The sequence below is a fragment of the Scyliorhinus torazame genome, chromosome 7 (assembly GCF_047496885.1).
Source record: "Scyliorhinus torazame isolate Kashiwa2021f chromosome 7, sScyTor2.1, whole genome shotgun sequence".
Taxonomy (NCBI): Eukaryota; Metazoa; Chordata; class Chondrichthyes; order Carcharhiniformes; family Scyliorhinidae; genus Scyliorhinus; species Scyliorhinus torazame.
Genome location: NC_092713.1, coordinates 109,045,416 through 109,065,361, shown reverse-complemented (window position 1 = coordinate 109,065,361; position 19,946 = coordinate 109,045,416). Strand labels below are relative to the sequence as shown.

At 56.2% G+C, this 19,946-nt stretch overlaps 1 protein-coding gene across 1 annotated transcript in view; it reads right to left on the bottom strand.

The window, feature by feature from the left end:
* Nucleotides 1-665: 665 nt before the first annotated feature.
* Nucleotides 666-19,946, bottom strand: part of LOC140426443 (testicular spindle-associated protein SHCBP1L-like) — a 294,116-nt gene continuing 274,835 nt past the window's right edge. Inside the window, exon 10 of the mRNA XM_072511238.1 lies at nt 666-1,075. Within this exon, the coding sequence (XP_072367339.1) occupies nt 833-1,075 (243 nt within the window). The 3' untranslated portion in view covers nt 666-832. The remainder of the gene's footprint in view (nt 1,076-19,946) is intronic.

Genomic DNA, 19,946 nt, shown 5'->3' with positions numbered 1-19,946 from the left:
ATTTCAAATCAATCTGCATAAAATTTGCAATTCTGCAGAGGTTTTACACCCACAACATACTTACACTAACTGCTCATAATACTGTGACATATTCATCTGATAGTGAAATCATACATCATTTAATGAAATGCATACATACTGTATTATACCGTTTAATATACAGCAAATACATTATTTCATACGTAGATCACGAGTGCTCTCAGATGTTAGGCTTCAAAGACTTTTATTATATGTTTCAGGGACCCATACAGAATATAAGTTTTGTCTTCTGAGAACTTGGGTTACACCGTTTTGGGTAAATTTTCTTAGGATATTAAACTTGCATTCCTTCAAATCAGCTGCAATCCATATAAATGTGGCAACTTTCTGACAATTCCATGCTATTTAGTTTGTCACAAACTTACAAAATGTTTAATTTTTCTGCAGGTTATTTAAATACAGAAAATTAACCAAAATTATGGAAAATGTATGAACTTATAAAGAAAAACCAATCCCAAGTCTTTAATCAGCTTTTAAGTATAGATTATTATCAATGCTGGTAGCAAAGAGCAAGTTTGAAGCCCAGCTAAAGCACACTTTATGACCACCATTACTGCCCAACATATTGATAGAAAATAGTTGAAACATTTACTATACAGATAACTTATAAGCTATTTTTGATCTATTGTTTGCATTTATATCTCAGCTATATCATTTAAACATCAATGTGTTTATTACCGATTTTTAAAAAAAGAAACAAGTATTACTAAACAGGTAATTGGAAATGTTTTTGATTCAAGACAAATGTTAAACACAGCGTTTCTAACTCCACAATATTCTCACACTAGAGTAATTAACAAACAATGACACCTATTTCTCCCATTGAATTGTTTTCAAACTTATTATTACTTATTTCAAGACTCATATTCTGCATTGCCTTGACAAGATCATCTCTCTTATCACCTCCTGCAGCGCATTCCAGTACCTCATCTGTTTCACGGCAATGTCTGTCATCAGGCTGGATTATGGTAACACCGTAGCCATTATTGGAATGAACATAATTGTTATGAAGTTTCAGTTTTGGTGGAGGCAGAACCTAAAAAAGGCAGTGTTCATATAATGAAATATCAACCATTACTCAAGAGTCCCTTTAACCCCATCTGTGCCTTGATCCAAGAATTTAAATAGGAATACATTTTTAATTGGTGCTCCTAGTGGCAACTTTACATGCTGGAAACACATCTCAAAAAATTGCATTTATATAGCCATCATGCCATAGAAGGATATATTAGGACAGAGGACCAAAAGTCTTTTCAAGAAGTAGCAGACATTTAGGAATTCAAGAGCTTAGGGGTGTTGGCAGGAATGGTGGAGTGTTAAAAAATGGAGTGGTAAAAAGTGGAGGAAGTTACAGAAATAGAGAGGCGATTAGAGAGATGTGTTAAAATTGAGGTGTTGTTAAACCAAGAGCCAAGGTCATTAGGGAGAAGGGTGATGGGTGAAAGGGTCTGTCGTGTTGGGTGTTCCGATACACAAACGAACCAACACGGTTGTAGATGGTATAACTCTGTTTTATTATTCTGTACAATTATAACTATTAACTTCTGGCTGTGGTTTGTACTTCACCAGCTAACCTGTGGACCCAGCCCTAGCACTATCTTAGTGAGGCACTCAGCACATGGTGTTTGTCTGAGTGGCACGCTCTGAGCTCTGTGCTCTGAGCTATCTCCTGGTAGAATGAGCGGGAACTGTGGTGTTCCCTGTTTTATAGTGCGTGTGCTCTCACTGGTGATTGGCTGCGATGTTGTATGTGTGTTGGTTGGTCCAACTACCTGTCCATCAGTATGTGTGTGTGATTGCACCATGATATGTTATTGTGGATATCATGACATCCCCCCCTTTTCACAAGGATATGTGCCTACATGGTAATAAATATTGGTGTGTACTGAGTGCATCTGAGTATGTGTGCGCAATATTTACAACATGTACATGAGGCTAAACTATATACATAGGAAGGTGTCAGGTGCAACAGAGCAACGAGGTTGTACCACGAACAAAACAAGTGCAATCAGCAAATATCGAAAGAGAACTTCTGGAACGACAAGAAAGAAACACGTTAACAGTATTGCAAAACAATTCAGTGAGTCCAATGTGCACACAGACTCATAAGTCCAGTCTATTAGGTGGGCGCCGAATTCGGGTTGACCGCCTCAAGGGTGGGTCAGGATCCACCGGCTGAGCAATGGGCCTGGCCACGGGTGAGAGAGGAATAGGCAGAATGGCAGGAAGCTCAACGAAGTCAACATCAGGGTCAACAGGAGGGCGTGGCACCGGTGCATGATCACGTAACGAGCGCAGAAGCAGCCGAAGGGCCCGCCGATTACGGCGGTGAATGGAGCCATCAGGCAGGCGAACCAGGAACGAGCGGGGAGCCACGCGACGGAATACCTCGGCGGTTGCCGACCAGCCACCCTCCGGTAGGTGTATGCGGACGTTGTCTCCAGGCGCCAGGGCAGGAAGATCAGTTGCCCGAGCGTCATGTGACACCTTCTGGTGAGCACGCTGCTGTCGCATCCTTTGCAGTACTGGAGCATGGTCAGGTTTAGGAACATGAATAGACGGCACAGTGGTCCTGAGGGTGCGACCCATCAACAGCTGGGCTGGCGAGAGGCGCGTGAACAGTGGGGCCGAGCGATAGGCCAGCAGGGCTAAACAGAAGTCAGATCCGGCATCAGCAGCCTTGCAGAGGAGCTGCTTCATGATATGGACGCCCTTTTCCGCCTTGCCATTAGACTGGGGATGCAAAGGGCTGGATGTCACGTGTGTGAAGTCGTATGAAGCGGCAAAAGAACACCATTCTTGGCTCACAAAACAGAGCCCGTTGTCAAACATGACGGTGAGCGGGATTCCATGGTGAGCCAAGGTTTCTTTGCATGCTCTGATGACAGCTGATGATGTCAAGTCGTGCAGGCGTATGACCTCCGGATAATTTGAAAAATAGTCAATTATAATGACGTAGTCCCTGCCGAGCGCATGAAAGAGGTCCACACCCACCTTTGCCCAGGGGGACGTGACCAACTCATGGGGCTGAAGTGTCTCAGGGGGTTGCGCCGGCTGAAACCTTTGGCAGGTGGGGCAATTGAGCACCATGTTAGTGATGTCGTCGCTGATGCCCGGCCAGTACACAGCTTCTCGGGCCCTCCGCCTGCACTTTTCAACTCCGAGATGGCCTTCGTGCAATTGTTCGAGGACAAGCCGGTGCATGCTGTGTGGGATCACAATCCGGTCCAACTTTAGGAGGACACCATCAATGACGGCCAAGTCGTCCCGGACATTGTAGAATTGTGGGCACTGCCCCTTGAGCCACCCTTCCGTCATGTGGCGCATCACACGTTGTAGAAGGGGGTCAGCCGCAGTCTCACGGCGAATGTGGGCCAGACGTGCATCAGTAGCCGGCAGATTGGCCGATGTGAAGGCTACTTGTGCGTCGACCTGACAAACGAACCCCTCCGATTCGGGCGGTGTGTTCACTGCTCTGGACAGGGCATCCACGATGATGAGGTCCTTTCCCGGGGTGTAGACAAGTTGGAAGTCGTACCTCCGGAGCTTGAGCAGAATGCGCTGGAGGCGAGGGGTCATATCGTTGAGGCCCTTTTGAATGATGCCGACCAGGGGGCGATGGTCGGTCTCCACAGTGAGCTGCGGAAGACCATACACATAATTGTGGAATTTGTCAATGCCGGTCAACAAACCCAGGCACTCCTTTTCAATCTGTGCATAGCACTGTTCTGTGGGGGTCATGGCCCGCGAGGCATAGGCGACCGGGGCCCATGATGCAGTGTCGTCCCGTTGCAGGAGTACCGCCCCAATGCCGGACTGGCTGGCATCAGTCGAGATCTTTGTGTCCCGAGTGGTGTCGAAGAACGCCAATACCGGGGCTGTGGTGAGCTTGATCTTGAGCTCCTCCCATTCCTTCTGGTGTGCGGGCAGCCACTGGAATTCAGTTGTCTTCTTGACCAGGTGGCGAAGAACCGTTGTGTGCGAGGCAAGGTTGGGAATAAACTTCCTCAGGAAGTTGACCATCCTGAGGAAGCGTAACACTGCCTTCTTGTCTGCCAGCTGCGGCATGGCTGTAATAGCTGCCACTTTGTCTACACCCGGACGCACCCGTGACCGGGATATGTGGTCCCCCAGAAACTTTAGCTCAGTTTGGCCAAAAGAGCACTTGGCGCGGTTGAGGCGCAGGCCCTGATCTCGTATCCGTGCAAAGACACGCTGGAGACGACTGGTGTGCTCCTGTGGTGTGGTGGACCAGATGATGACGTCGTCAACAAAGACTCGTACCCCTTCGATGCCCTCCATCATCTGTTCCATGATGCAATGAAACACCTCGGATGCCGAGATGATGCCAAACAGCATCCTATTGTAGCAGTCTCTGCCAAAGGGAGTGTTGAAAGTGCACAGCTTCCTGCTGGACTGATCCAGTTGAATCTGCCAAAAACCCTTTAAGGCATCAAGCTTGGTGAAAATTTTAGCCCGGGCCATTTCGCTCGTGATTTCTTCCCGTTTGGGTATGGGGTAGTGTTCCCTCATGATGTTGTTGTTCAGGTCTTTCGGGTCGATGCAGATCCGCAGCTCGCCGGAGGGCTTTTTTACGCACACCATGGAGCTGACCCATGGCGTTGGCTCCGTGACCCAGGAAAGCACTCCTTGGTCCTGCAGCTGCTGCTTGAGGCGGTCCTTGAGTGGTGCTGGGACTCTACGAGGTGTGTGAATGACCGGGGTGGCGTCCGGTTTGAGCCGTATTCTGTAAGTGTAGGGCAGTGTGCCCGTGCCCTCGAAAACCTCCTGGTTGTGGGCGAGGAGCGATTGGAGATGCGCCCTAAAGTCTGCATCCGGGAAATCGGACGTGCCTTCTGGAGACAAAGTGTGTACCCGCTGAACGAGGTGGAGGATCTTGCACGCCTGTGCGCCTAACAGAGAGTCCTTCGAGGATCCATCTATCTCAAAAGACAGTGTGGCTGTATGTGAATTGTGTGCAACCTCGAGCTGGCAGGGCCCCATGGCCGGGATAACGTTTCCGTTATAATCAACCAGGTGGGATGGCAGAATCGGTGGTTTAACCTTCAAGGTGTGGAAGGCTGACCATGCAAGAGATTGGCGGAGGCACCAGTGTCTAAGCGGAATGTGATTGGTGATCGGTTGACCGTTAGGGTGGCACACCATTCATCGCCCGGATTAATGCTGTGCACTGGCATCGGCTGGTGGGTCCGACTTGGGGACATCCGGTTCTTGTTTATTACCGCAACGCGGAAGGGTTCCCGGTCATCGGTATCACGGGTCTGCACGTCGTCAGGGTATGACTCGGTGTATGGGCCGCACGTCCCTGCGAGGCTGGCAAAATTGCGGAGAGTTGGCATGTTGAGCTGCTCGACAGCAGGCAGCGTAGTGGCCCATCCTGCCACTGCGGAGGCATTGTCGCGCTTTGGCCGGACATTGCCGCTTTAAGTGTGCGGATCCACAGTTGCCGCACGTCGTGACGTCATGGCATTTGTTGTGCCACCGCGCATGCGCGGTGCGGTCCTGCGTAGAGCGCGCCTGCGCATCCCATCCCTCTGCGTCGACGTCCCCTCTTTTGGCGCGTACAAGCGCGGGAGGCCTCGGAAAGCGCGCGAAATGGCTGCCCTCGTCCGAGACGCGGGCCGGGAGGAACTCGATCGACTGGCCCGCTCGGCCTCGTAGGACCCTTGCCGTGCCGATTCGGCCACCTGGAATTGGGAGTACCGGCTGGTCGCGTTTTCGTGGAGGACGCAGGTCTCGATGGCGGTGGCTAGGGTGAGGCGCTTTATTTTGAGGAGCTGCTGGCGTAGGGTGTCTGAGGTGACCCCAAAATCTATCTGATTCTGAATCATGGAGTCGGAGGTGGCCTCATAGCCGCAGGACTGCGCGAGGATACGGAGGTGTGTCAAATAAGATTGAAAAGGCTCACCCTTACCCTGCAGGCGCTGTTGGAAGAGGTACCCCTCGAAGCTCTCATTAACTTTCACGCTGAAGTGTTCCTCAAGTTTTAGAAGGACCGTCTTGTACTTCGTCTTGTCTTCACCTTCCGCGAATGCCAGGGAGTTGTAGATGTGGATGGCGTGTTGCCCCGCCGTGGAGAGGAGGAGGGCGATCTTCTTGGTGTCCGATGCATTCTCCCTGTCTGTGGCTTCTAGGAAGAGTTGGAAGCGCTGTTTAAACAGCCTCCAGTTGACGCCAAGATTTCCAGCGATCCGGAGCGGCTGCGGCGGGCTGATGATTTCCATGGCGCAGGATGGCGGGTTTCTGAAGAAGTGCAGGTAGGTCTCACAGTCGCTGGCGAGTTTCCAGTCCTGGTATCATGTCGTGTTGGGTGTTCTGATACACAAACGAACCAACACGGTTGTAGATGATACAACTCTGTTTTATTATTCTGTACAATAATAACTATTAACTTCTGGCTGTGGTTCGTACCTCACCAGCTAACCTGTGGACCCAGCCCTAGCACTATCTTAGTGAGGCACTCAGCACATGGTGTATGTCTGAGTGGCACGCTGTGAGCTCTGTGCTCTGAGCTATCTCCTGGTAGAATGAGCGGGAACTGTGGTGTTCCCTATTTTATAGTGCGTGTGCTCTCACTGGTGATTGGCTGCAATGTTGTGTGTGTGTTGGTTGGTCCAACTACCTGTCCATCAGTGTGTGTGTGATTGCACCATGATATGTTAATGTGGATATCATGACAGGGTCTTGGTGTGAGTTAGACAACAGGTTTGTATGAACTAAAGCTTATGTACATAACAGAAGAAACAGGAGCAGAAGTAGTACTTTCGGCCCTTTGAGCCTGTTCCATCCCTTCAACAAGAGCAGGCCAACTTTCTGCCTTAACTCCACTTTCCCGTTCCATCCCCAAAGCCCTTGATATCCAAAAATCTATTGATCTCTGGCATGAATATAAACAATGAATGATCACCCACCTTCCTTGGAGCTGAAGAAGATTTTCCTCATTACAGTGCTGTTACCTTATTCTGGGACTATGATGCCTGGTTCTAGACTCCCCAGCCAGACAAAACATTTGTCAATTTACTGTGACGAATATGAGATATTTTCATATTTTAAAGTTTGTATTTAGTATTTTGCTGTGATTACAAAGGGAGGGATTCATTGACTTTTGCTGGGGAAATGTAACTTTTTGGAACAAGACATAAGAATATGGTGTGTTTTTGGATTGCAGGTGATATAGTTCATGGGAGTGGTCAGGTTTGTAAGTTGCTTCTGGAACACCAAGCTGGACAGACATTGTTCAGTTTGCTCTTAAAGGACTCCCACTAAAAGGCTCTGTACCAATATAAGCAAGTGGAAGTCCTTATTGATTTTATCCATGAGTGGTATTCAAGATATATTGGTGTGCTTATATATTGGAAAGAGAGGTAGGGTTAGTAAACAAGTAAAATGTTGTAACTGTTCAATGTAAGTTATTTCTTTGTTGATAATATGTTTAAATCTATGGGCACGATCTTCCAGCCTCATTACGCTCTCGCTCAGGCGAAATGGGATCGGTGAATAGCGGGAGGGGCCAAAAATGAGATCCCAACCAGGCGCCAAACAGTTTGCAATGCAACTGGCCTGCTCCCGTAGGGGAAATTGGGATCTTGCTGTAGCATGGTGAGAAACGAATGATCACCACTTAACATAGATACATATGATAGGAGCAGGAGGAGGCCTTTTGGCCCTTCAAGCCTGCTCCGCCATTCGTCACGATCATGGCTGATCGTTCAACTCAATAGCCTAATCCTGTTTTCTCTCCATAACCCTTGATCCCATTCACCTCAAGTGCCATATCTCGTCGCCTCTTGAATATATTCAATGTCTTAGCCTCAACTACTTCCTGTCGTAATGAATTCCACAGTCTCACCACTCTTTGGGTGAAGAAATGTCTTTTCATCTGTCCTAAGCCCCATTTCCATACAATTAACGAGAGCCACCCTTATCCAATGGTCACCCGTCATTCAGTGGACTCCCCAGCAAGTGCTCATGTACTAAGCGCCGATTAGTACTCCTTTTTAAAAATGTGAACCTGGCGGAAGGGCTTCTGTGAGGATCTGAGGAGGTGAGTAGCCATCTTTGCTCACAGGCAGAGAGCCCAGGGGACCCTCGGCTGAGGGTGGGGCACCATGGGAGGGTGAGAGTGAGGCGCTGGGGCAGGCAACCGCTCGCAGCACCACCATGCTAATCCCTGGATCGTGTGTATCCGTTCCGGGGCAACCCTGGTCCCTGCCCGTCTGCCCCAACGACCACCCATAACCCCCATCGACTGTCAAGGCCTCTGGCCGTGCAGCTGAAGGCTATAGTTTCTCAGAAATTGGCAATCGTTAAGTGAGAACTTCACACAACCCAAGTGGATTCCCTTGGGTGGGCAGGCCACATAGCATGTGGGAGTCATTGCCTAGCATCCCAATCCGACCGCGATGCCTGGAGAGCGCACCTGAACACTGCGGGAGGCAAAACCACACACGCAGCAGTCAACATCCGAATATCCAAGAGATGGGACACAACTCCGGGGGACATGTCCACGGCCAGAGGGTGGTGAGTGCCATGGGGAGGGGACCAGCATCTAGTCCGGTTGACGTTGTGAGGGGGTGTCTGCGGTACAGGGTCTGGGGTCCAGTAAGGGGGGCCCACTGCAGCCAGATGTGCGTGGGCAGGATGATCCGGGTGGGGGAGGGGGGGGGGGGGGCAGGGATCAATGGGGGGTCCCGGGATGGGAGTCGCTGCTGTTTGTCAGTCTAACCCCTCTCCCAATGCCTACAGGTATTTAATACTATGGCATGGACTTTGGACAGAGAAGTTGCCTTAGTGGTGCTGGTGCTACGCGATGCAGCCAGACACCGGAGAATGCAGCAGCAGCATCTGCAGATGAATGAAAATGAAATGAAATGAAAATCACTTATTGTCACAAGTAGGCTTCAAATGAAGTTACTGTGAAAAGCCCCTAGTCGCCACATTCCGGCACCTGTTCGGGGAGGCTGTTACGGGAATGTACGAGGCTGTTATGCTCGAGGCAGCGGCCCATGTGCCGTGCCCCGCCCGACACCCTGAGGACCCGGCCGCCCATCTGGCTCGGGAGGGACCCAGAGGTGGAGTCCTGCGACGGCCCAGGTTGTACAGGCGCCACTGGTCATTCGAACAGAATAGACAGAATGTGCTGCAAGAGGCTCCACCTAAACAAGGAGATGGTGCAACACCTGTGCATTGTCCTCGCGGACCTGGCACTATGTATCGGATAAGGACTCCCGCTCCCGGTGGCCGTCAAGGCCACTGAAGCTCTGAACGTTTATGCCACGGGATCATTCCAGGGCTCAAGCAAAGACCTGTGTGGTATCTCACAGGCCACAACCCACAGATGCATCCGGCAGGTCACAAATACCCTGTATGCCCAGGCGGAAGACTACATCGTCTTTGACATGGACCTGGTTCAGCAAGATGCCCGGGCAGCAAGTTTCTCTGCCATCGCTAGGATGCCCCAGGTCCAGGGGGTAATAGATGCCACGCATGTCGCCCTGCACTCACTGGGCCATTGAGGGGGTCCCTATGTTAACAGAAAGGGGATCCACTTCCTCAACATACAGCTTGTGTGCAACCACCAGATGAAGATAATGCACGTGTATGCATACTTCCCGGGAAGTGTGCACAACAGCTACATCCTGGGGCAGCTGGTTATCTTCGAGGAGCACTCCAGGATGGTGGCTAGCTCTTGGGGGATAAGGGGTATCCGCTGAGGACCTGGCTAATGACGCCAGTACGGAGGCCGGAGACCGAAGCGGAAACCCGGTACAATAAGGCCCATTCAGTCACCCGGGCTGTCACTGAGCGGTGCTTGGACTCCTCAAGATACGGTTCCGATGCCTCGACCGCTCCGATGGGGCACTCCAGCACATCGCCTGGAGGGTCGCCCGCTTTGTTGTGGTCTGCTGTGTCCTCCACAACCTCACAGAGCAGCGGGGCGACGAGTTGGAGGTTGGTGATGACAAACATGTGGCCACCTCCAAAGAGGAGGAGGAGAAGGGGGTCAAGGACGATGAGGATGAGGAGGAGGTGCCAGACCAGCAGGGACTGGAGGTCGAGGCCCGCTCGCTACCACACTCAGAATTCTTTCCGGAGAATCACACCCTATGTTTAAATTAAAGTCAGTGTTAGATTCCTGTGGTGCAGTAACATTTCCTCACAATTTTCCACAGTAGAAAGTTGGGTTCTCGTCCAAAATACCATACAAACTGGGGTGCTGATCCGGACCATAACATTACCCTATAAACTTTCAATCATATCACCTCTCATTGTTAAATGAAAATGGGAGAGAATTAGAATAATAAATTCTAGAGCTAACAAAGGTACAGATGAGATAGGTAGAGCTAGGTGTCGTCAGAGTACATGTGGAATTGTTTATAGATGAGAAATAGGAGGGGGCCTGAAATGAAGGTTGGGGAATCCAGAGATAATGGTGCATTGTGGGAAGAGAAACTATTGCAGTTGATTCTCTAGCTACAACAGGCTAGGTAAGAATGGAAACAAACTGAGACAGCCCACTCAACTGGGCAATGGAGGAGAGGAGATGGAGGATGGTGGGATCAACCGTCAATAGTTGCAAATAGATAAGGAAGGAGGAGGAGGGTAGCTTACTGATAGAAATCTACTTTTCTTATAGGTAATAAAAGTTTAACGGAAGAAATGATTTTGTGACATTATACTATTAAAAATCATATATTAGCCATAACAGCAGAAAAGGCTGAGAGCATGGGAAAAGATCAGGGCCGGGATTCTCCCCTACGCAGCGGGGCGGGGGGTCCGGCGGGATGGAGTGGCGTGAACCACTCCGGCGTCGGGCCGCCCCAAAGGTGTGGATTTCTCTGCACCTTTAGGGGCCAAGCCCTCACCGTGAGGGGCTAGGCGCGCACCGGAGTGGTTGGCGTGCCGCTGACCGGCGTGGAAGGCCTTTGGCGCCACGCCAGCCGGGGCCGGAAGGACCGCGCCGGGCATCGGAAGTCCGTGCATGCGCGGGAGCATCAGCGGCTGCTGAAATCATCCCCACGCATGTGCAGGGGGGGGGGTCTCTTCCGCGTCGGCCATGGTGAAGACTGTGGCGGAGGCGGAGGGAAAAGCGTGTCCCCACGGCACAGGCCCGCCCGCGGATTGGTGGGCCCCGATCGCGGGCCAGGCCACCGTGGGGGCACCCCCCGAAGCCAGATCGCCCTGCGCCCCGACCCAGGACCCTGGAGCTCACCCGCGCCACCTAGTCCCGCCGGGAAGGTGGTTTGATTCTCGCCGGCGGGACAGGTATTCTAGCAGCGGGACTTCGGCCCATCGCGGGCCGGAGAATCGCCTGGGGGGGGGGGGGGGGGCTCTCCGGGGGGGGGGGGGGGGCTCACCGACCGGCGCGATTCCTGCCCCCGCCAAATATCCGGTGCCGGAGAATTCGGCGACCGGCGGGGGCGGGATTCACGCCAGCCCCCGGCGATTCTCCGACCCGGCGGGGGGTCGGAGAATCCCGCCCCAGATAAGGAAGTCAGTTTGAAAACTGACCATACACTACAAGGCCACGTTGCAGAATAAACTCATTATTATCATTACTGGGCAAAGATCCCACTTCTAGAAAACATGGTGGGAAACAGGTGGTTTGATCACACCATATAGGAACATATAGAAATTCTCTCATGCCACATTGGGCGAAATTCTCCCCCAACGGCGGGATGCCCGCCGACTGGCGCCAAAGCCGGCGCAAATCAGACGGGCATCGCGCCGGCAAAAAGGTGCGGAAGTCTCCGCATCTTTGGCGGCCTAGCCCCAACATTGAGGGGCTAGGCCGACGCCGGAGGGATTTCCGCCCCGCCAGCTGGCGGAAATGGCGTTTGTTGCCCCGCCAGCTGGCGCGGAAATGCGGCGCATGCGCGGGAGCGTCAGCGGCCGCTGTCAGTTTCCCCGCGCATGCGCGGGAGCGTCAGCGGCCGCCGAAAGTTTCCCGCGCATGCGCAGTGGGGAGAGTCTCTTCCGCCTCCGCCATGGTGGAGGCCGTAGCGGAGGCGGAAGGGAAAGAGTGCCCCCACGGCACAGGCCCGCCCGCGGATCGGTGGGCCCCGATCGCGGGCCAGGCCACCGTGGGGGCACCCCCCGGGGTCAGATCGCCCCGCGCCCCCCCCCAGGACCCCGGAGCCCGCCCACGCTGCCTGGTCCCGCCGGTAAATACCAGGTTTGATTTACGTCGGCGGGACAGGCAGTTTCTGGGCGGGACTTCGGCCCATCCGGGCCGGAGAATCCAGCGGGGGGTCCCGCCAACCGGCGCGGCTGGATTCCCGCCCCCGCCCAATCTCCGGGAGCGGAGACTTCGGCGGGGGCGGGGGCGGGATTCACGGCGGCCAACGGCCATTCTCCGACCCGGCGGGGGGTCGGAGAATGACGCCCATTATCTCTTAAAACGTGGCAGACAGACATTTTGGTTGAATTAGATGAATTATAATTATTTTAACCCAATCACAGTCAGAAAGGAAACAGAACCTCAAAAGATTATGATTTCCTTATGAGAACCTTTTTTGCTCTCTCCAAAAAATTATCTCTCTCTCTCTGAAATCATCTTTAACCTAACCTTTGAAATCTATTCTTTACTTTGCTTCGCAAAGTGCTATTTCCTTTCGTTTCATTTTTGTATTGTGCATTTTGATCTGAAGAAATTATCACAAACTGAATTGTATTTTGAATTCAACTCAACCATCTGTATTTGCGTTGAACAAACAACTTTTCTGTAATCACATAAAATTTGACTTGATCAGTAGACTTTAAAACTGACACAAATAAAGCTGTATTTTACTTCACCCAAGAAGCTCAGTCTCAAGTTCTGTCGATTAATATATGGTGCAGCGACACATAAATATATTAACAAAATACAGATCTATCAATTGGCTTAGTCGGCAAATGGTAGAGGGGAGAATTGACAGAGTCGGATGAACGGAGGAATAACGGAGTGGCCCGAAGGCAGACCGTGCCGGAGGGGCCCCCAAATAATGGTGCGGCCCAAAGGCAGAATTGCAGACCGGACGACCGGAAGACTTCGATCCGAAAATCGGCTAGACTGAGGTAAGACATCACTTTGCCTCAATTAAAGTCTCAAGCTGCAACGGCTCGCGTAACTTCCCCTACCGATAAAAGAACCTTAGAAGATAAGGTGAGATATTGTATGTGGCAAGTACTTTAGTCAGTTATTTATCGGAAGAGTTAAAAGGGACGACAGTACAAAGACCCCACTGCTTCTAAGTTGTGCCGAAGAGTTAAAAGGGATGAGAAAAAAAAGGTCCTCACTCCTTCTAGGTTTTGCGGAAAAGTTATGGGGGACAATAGTCCTAAAAAAGCCCCCATTGCTTCCAAGGGTGCTGGAGACCTTCCCTCGGTCTCGAGGGGCAGCCGAGCTCCACCATTTATGTCTACTGAAAATTTGTTCAGAGATCCCGGGCAAAATTCTCCGTTATCGGCGGAAAGTCCGCCGATCGGCGCAAAAAACGGCGCAAATCCGACTTGCGTCACGTCCAAAAAATGGGTCGAAAGTCTCCGGCCCGAAATGGGCTAGCAGCGACGTAACGGGATCCGCGCTTGCGCAGTGGTTCACGCCGTGCAGCGTCATATGCGCCGCACGGCGTGACGGCTCATAAGGCCGCGCTGCTCTCCCCCACCCGACCGGAACACCCGATCGGAACACCCGACTGGATGGCTGGCCGCCGCTCAGCCCCGAGGTTCGAGTCACGGGATGTGGAGGCGCTCCTGGACGCGGTGGAGCAGAGAAGGGACGCCCTGTATCCCGGGCACGGCCGCAGAGTTGCCCCACGTCACAGCCGGCGTCTGTGGAGGGAAGTGGCAGAGGCCGTCACCGCTGCAGCCCTGACACCACGGACAGGCACCCAGTGCCACAAGAAGGTGAACGACCTCGTCAGAGCAGGCAGGGTGAGCCTCCCCCATATCCCCCCTTCCCCATATCCCCCCTCCCCCATATCCCCCCTCCCCCATATCCCCCCTTCCCCCATATCCCCCCTCCCCCATATCCCCCCTCCCCCATATCCCCCCTCCCCATATCCCCCCTTCCCCCATATCCCCCCTCCCCCATATCCCCCCTCACCCATATCCCCCCTTCCCCGATATCCCCCCTTCCCCGATATCCCCCCTTCCCCATATCCCCCCTCCCCCATATCCCCTCTTCCCCCATATCCCCCCTCCCCCATATCCCCCCTCCCCATATCCCCCCTCCCCATATCCCCCCACCCCCTCTCCCATATCCCCCCTCCCCCATATCACCCCTCCCCCATATCCCCCACCCCCATATCCCCCCTCCCCCATATCCCCCTTCCTCCATATCCCCCCTCCCCCATATCCCCCCCTCCCCCATATCCCCAAGTGAATCCAGCCCTAACCTTAACCTCTGCAATGCACGCGCAACCGATGGCGTGCATTCATATACCTGCCTAACAGTTTTGCCTTTTACCCCTGCCACCACCCCCCCCACCCCACAGGATAAGCGCGTACACAACAATATGGAGCATGTGAGGACTGGAGGAGGCCCCGCTGATGAGAGGCCACTGACCGAACACGAGGAAAGGGCCCTGGAACTGGCTGGCGGACCTGACGACCGGGAGGTTGCTGATGCAGAGGTCGGGGGCGTAGTAGCAAGTGAGCCACCGACAGCCAGTCCCCATAACCCCCCTCCCCTATATCCCCCTCCCCCATATCACCTGATCACTGCCTGATGTCTAACCATGCATGCTTCATTGTGTATCGCAGGACCAAACGTCCAGGCACTAATCCCCGCAGATGCAGACCGCCCGCAGGATGCCCCTCGGAGGCCACGGGAGACGGAGAGACACGGACCCTCCAGCATGCGACGCCCGCAGGATGCCCCTCGGAGGCCACGGGAGACGGAGAGACCCGGACCCTCCAGCATGCGACGCCCGCAGGATGCCCCTTGCACACCACGGGAGACCTGGAGCAACAGGGAGACGACACCCCCGTCACGTGCGGGAGCGACCACCCAGCGACGAGGGGGGCAGCCACAGGCCCCCGTCACATCCGAGCCAGGACACCACTACCCAGGACACCACTACCCAGGACATCACTACCCAGGACACCACTACCCGGGACACCCCTACCCGGGACAGCACTACCCAGGAAGACGAAATACCGGACAGTGACTCAGAGTGGATGGGTGGAGACGAACCCCCACCCCAAAGTGCCATGGACTCAAGAGTGGGACGAAGAGCACGACACAACGCCACTGCTGTCACCAACACCCTCCACCATCGCAGAAACACTCACCTCGGTTGGGCACTTTAGTGATGAGGCGTCTGGTACACACACTGGTGCGCACAACACAGCCGTCCCGGTACAGCAGGTAGAGGTAGGAGCAGCAGAGGGGCCGGGCGGTCGGCGGGCAGCCCAGCCCAAGCGAACATCTGCCGCCCAGATGGATCCCGGGTTCCTGGAGTTACCACACCCACACATAGATCCGATGCAACCACCGACCCGGAGACGAGCGAAGAGGGTGACGGGCGGCTTGCGGCGGCTGCAGTCGCAGGTGGAGGAGTCCACCCGCGTCCAGGAGCTGGGAGTGGTGCCGGTCATGCGTGCCACCCAGGCTGACACCGCACGGGTGGCGTCCGCGGTGGAGGCAATGGGTGCGACGGTGTCAGACATGGGGAACGGTTTGCGAGGCCTGGGGCTTTCCGTGCAGGCGGCGTCTGTGGCCCAGGACATGGCTGCCCTCTCACAGGAGGCCATGAGTCAGTGCCAGCGCCAGATGTCAGAGGCGCTCAACGCCATAGCCCAGTCTCTACATGCCATGGCCCAGTCTCAGCAGGCCATGGCCCAGTCTCAGCAGGCCATCGCTGAGGGCATCGGCGCCAGTGGCCATGTGCGAGCCGGCGTCGCACTGTCACAGACAGGGTTTGCCAACACCCTGGGCTCCATGGCTGCAAACCTGCAGACCCCTGTCGATACCAGCACTGGCCTCCAGGACTGGCAGCGCCAGATGTCGGGGGGGGCGTCGGGTGGCCAGTCCGTTCGCATCCCCCACCCATGTAGAGGCCTGGGGGCCATCGGGCACCCCGAGGGAGGAGGAGGTGGTGTGGTCCGTCCCGGCTCCCCCTGTAGGGGAGGTCCCGGTACACCGCGACACCTCGGACTCCCCCCCTTCCGTCCCAGGTGCATCGGGTGGGCAACGGGCAGGACAGGCTGTCAGCTTGCCATCCCAGTCGCCCGGGCCGCAGCCTGGCCCATCTAGGCCAGGACGCCCCAGGAAACGGCCGCCAAAGGGATCCAGTGTCAGAGGGCAGGAACCACAGGAGTCCACCTCCAGTTCTGCTGTACCGTCTGGGGAACCACGTAGACGTAGTCAAAGGGCCCGTAAGGCCAAACAATTAGACACTGAGTAAGTTGGCACGGGTGCAGGGCACAGATGAGTTTTAGGGGCGAGGGCACGTGCATGAACTCCTTTGGTTATTAAAGTCAATGTTACACCTACAGAAGCTGCCTTTGTGTTCTGTCCAAAGCGTGCGGGGGTGTCATGTACGTTGAGCGCAAGTGTGTGTGTGAGGGGTGGTCTTACCTCAGCCCCAGGTGAGTCTGCCCCCTTCCCCCTGGGCCGCCATCAACATCCCCCGGGCAGAGGACGGGACCGTGCGCTGCAGTGTCACAGCCGCATGCAGGGATGGTCCGGGTGGATGGTGGTACTGTGGCCATGGGTCAGACATAGTCCAACGATGTGGAGCCAGGAGCTCACCGCAGGGCGGGTTGTCATCATCCTCCATGGCCTGCAATAGACACGCGTCCACCCGCAACTGTGTGAGCCCGGCCCGTTGTGCCGCAGGTGGATCAGCAATGGGGGGGGGGGGTGGTGTGAATGCGGGTGGGGTGGGTGGGGTTGGGGAGGGGGGTGAGGGTGCTGGGTGGGTGGATGGGTGGGGGGTTTGGGTGGTCGGCTGTTGCCATGGTGTGCGGTCTGTGGCCATACTACCCGATTCCCACGCCCATCTAGTCAGTGAAGCGGGCGGCTATCAGTCAGTCCCGTGCCCGCTGGGCCAGCCGGTAACGGTGGACAGCCATCCGCCTGTGTCTACCCCGTCTGCCCTGACCATTACCCCCATCCCCCTCATCTGGGGAGGACTGCGCCTCTTCCTGCTGCTCCTCCACTCCACCCTCCTCTGCCTGCGGCACATCGCCCCTCTGCTGGGCTATGTTGTGCAGGACGCAGCACACCACAATGATGCGGCCGACCCTATCTGACCGATACTGGAGGGCGCCCCCAGAGAGGTCCAGGCACCTGAAACGCATCTTCAGCACGCCAAAGCACCTCTCTATCACTCCCCTTGTCGCTACATGGGCATCATTGTAGCGGTTCTCCGCCTCATTGCGTGGCCTCCGTATAGGCGTCATCAGCCACGATCGCAATGGGTAGCCCCTGTCGCCCAGCAACCAGCCCCTCAGCCGGGGATGGCGTCCCTCGTACATGCCGGGGATGGATGACCGCGACAACACGTATGAGTCGTGTACACTGCCTGGGTAACGGGCGCAGACGTGCAGGATCATCATGCGGTGGTCGCAGACCACCTGTATGTTCATCGAATAGGTCCCCTTCCTATTGGTGAACACGGCCCTGTTATCTGCAGGTGGCCGCACGGCAACGTGCATCCCATCGATCGCGCCCTGGACCATGGGGAACCCAGCCACGGCAGAGAAGCCCATGGCCCGGGCATCTTGGCTGGCCCGGTCCACGGGGAAGCGGATGTAGCGGTGCGCCATGGCATATAGGGCATCTGTTACTGCCCGGATGCACCGATGTCTGCGATATGCCGGACAGGTCCCCACTCGGTGCCTGGAATGATCCCGTTGCATAAAAGTTCAGGCCCACCGTAACCTTGACGGACACGGGGAGAGGGTGTCCCCCGCCAGTGCCACGCGGTGACAGGTGTGCCAGCAGGTGGCAGATGTGTGCCACGGTTTCCCGCCTCATCCGGAGTCTCCTCCTGCATTCCCGGTCCGTGAGGTCCTGGTATGACTGCCGGGGCCGGTACACACGGGGCGCCCTCGGGTGCCTCTGTTGCCGTGCGGCCGCGACGTCCTCCTCCCCCTCCTCGTCCTGTCGGTCAGGTGTCCCTCCAGCCTGGGCGGCTGCCGCCTGTCCCTCTGCGGCAGCCTGCACCGCCTCTCTGGCACGCTCCTCCTCCTCCTCCTCATCCAGGGCAACATAGACATTAGCGGCTGCCGCCACGGCGGCCAACATCGCTGGATGATCGGAAAACATGACGGCCTGGTGGGGGGGAGGGGAACGACGACATGTCATTATTGCCCATATCCCCTCCTCCCCCCAGCCAGGTGGCATGGACTGCATGGATCCAACTTTTGGAGGCTGGCACCTGGCCAGGTGGACCAACTCACTTGCCCTCGCATCCCCCTCCCCGGCACAGACCCCCCATCCCCCTCCCCGGCACGGGCCCCCCCCAACCCCCTCCCCGGCACGGACCCCCCCCCAACCTCCACCCCGGCACGGACCCCAACCTCCACCCCGGCACGGACACCCTATCCCCCTCCCCGACACGGATCCCCCATCCCCCTCCCCGGCACGGACCCCCCCCCCAACCTCCACCCCGGCACGGACCCCAACCTCCACCCCGGCACGGACCCCCCCATCCCCCTCCCCTCCCCGACACGGATCCCCCATTCCACCTCCCCGGCAGGGACCCCCCATCCCCCTCCCCGGCACGGACCCCCCCCCCCAACCTCCACCCCGGCACGGACCCCCCCCCAACCTCCACCCCGGCACGGACCCTAACCTCCACCCCGGCACGGACCCCCCATCCCCCTCCCCGGCACGGACCCCCCCCCAACCTCCACCCCGGCACGGACCCCCCCCCGCAACCTCCACCCCGGCACGGACCCCCCCCAACCTCCACCCCGGCACGGACCCCCCATTCCGCTCCCCGGCACAGACCCCCCCCCAACCTCCACCCCGGCACGGACCCCCCCCCCAACCTCCACCCCGTGCACGGACCCCAACCTCCACCCCGGCACGGACCCCCCATCCCCCTCCCCTGCACGGAACCCCCCCCCAACCTCCACCACGGCACGGACCCCAACCTCCACCCTGGCACGGACCCCCCATCCCCCTCCCCGGCACGGACCCCCCCCCAACCTCCACCCCGGCACGGACCCCAACCTCCATCCCGGCACGGACCCCCCCCAACCTCCACCCCGGCACGGACCCCCCATTCCCTCCCCGGCACGGACCCCCCCCCCAACCTCCACCCCGGCACGGGCGCCCCCCCAACCTCCACCCCGGCACGGACCCCAACCTCCACCCCGGCACGGACCCCCCATCCCCCTCCCCGCACGGACCCCCCCCCCAACCTCCACCCCGGCACGGACCCCCCCATCCCCCTCCCAGGCACGGACCCCCTCCCGGCACTCCCCCGGAGCCCAGCCCACTCTAACCACGCCCCCCCCCCCCCCGCCGCACACACACACACACAACCCGAGACACACCTCTCCTCACGCATTCAGACTGCGGCCACGCCATCGCATGCCCAGAGCCAACCCCCCAGGCCGTCACTCACCTCCACGCTGGTCGGCGTGAACCTGGAGCACAGGGTCACGCCGATGAAAAGGAGGTTTAATTTACATCGACGTGAACGGTCATCACGTCGACGGGACTTCGGCCCATCCGGAAGGGAGAATATCAGCAGGCCAAAAATCAGCTGCCTTGCGCAGACCCGTGACATTCTCCGACGGCAGCGGCGACATTAACGCCCCGCCGACTTTTCTCCCTTCGGAGACTTCGGCAACCGGCGGGATTCACGGCGGCCAACGGCCATTCTCCGACCCTCTGGGGGGTCGGAGAATGACGCCCCTCAAATCTCCTTTTAATTGGCAAT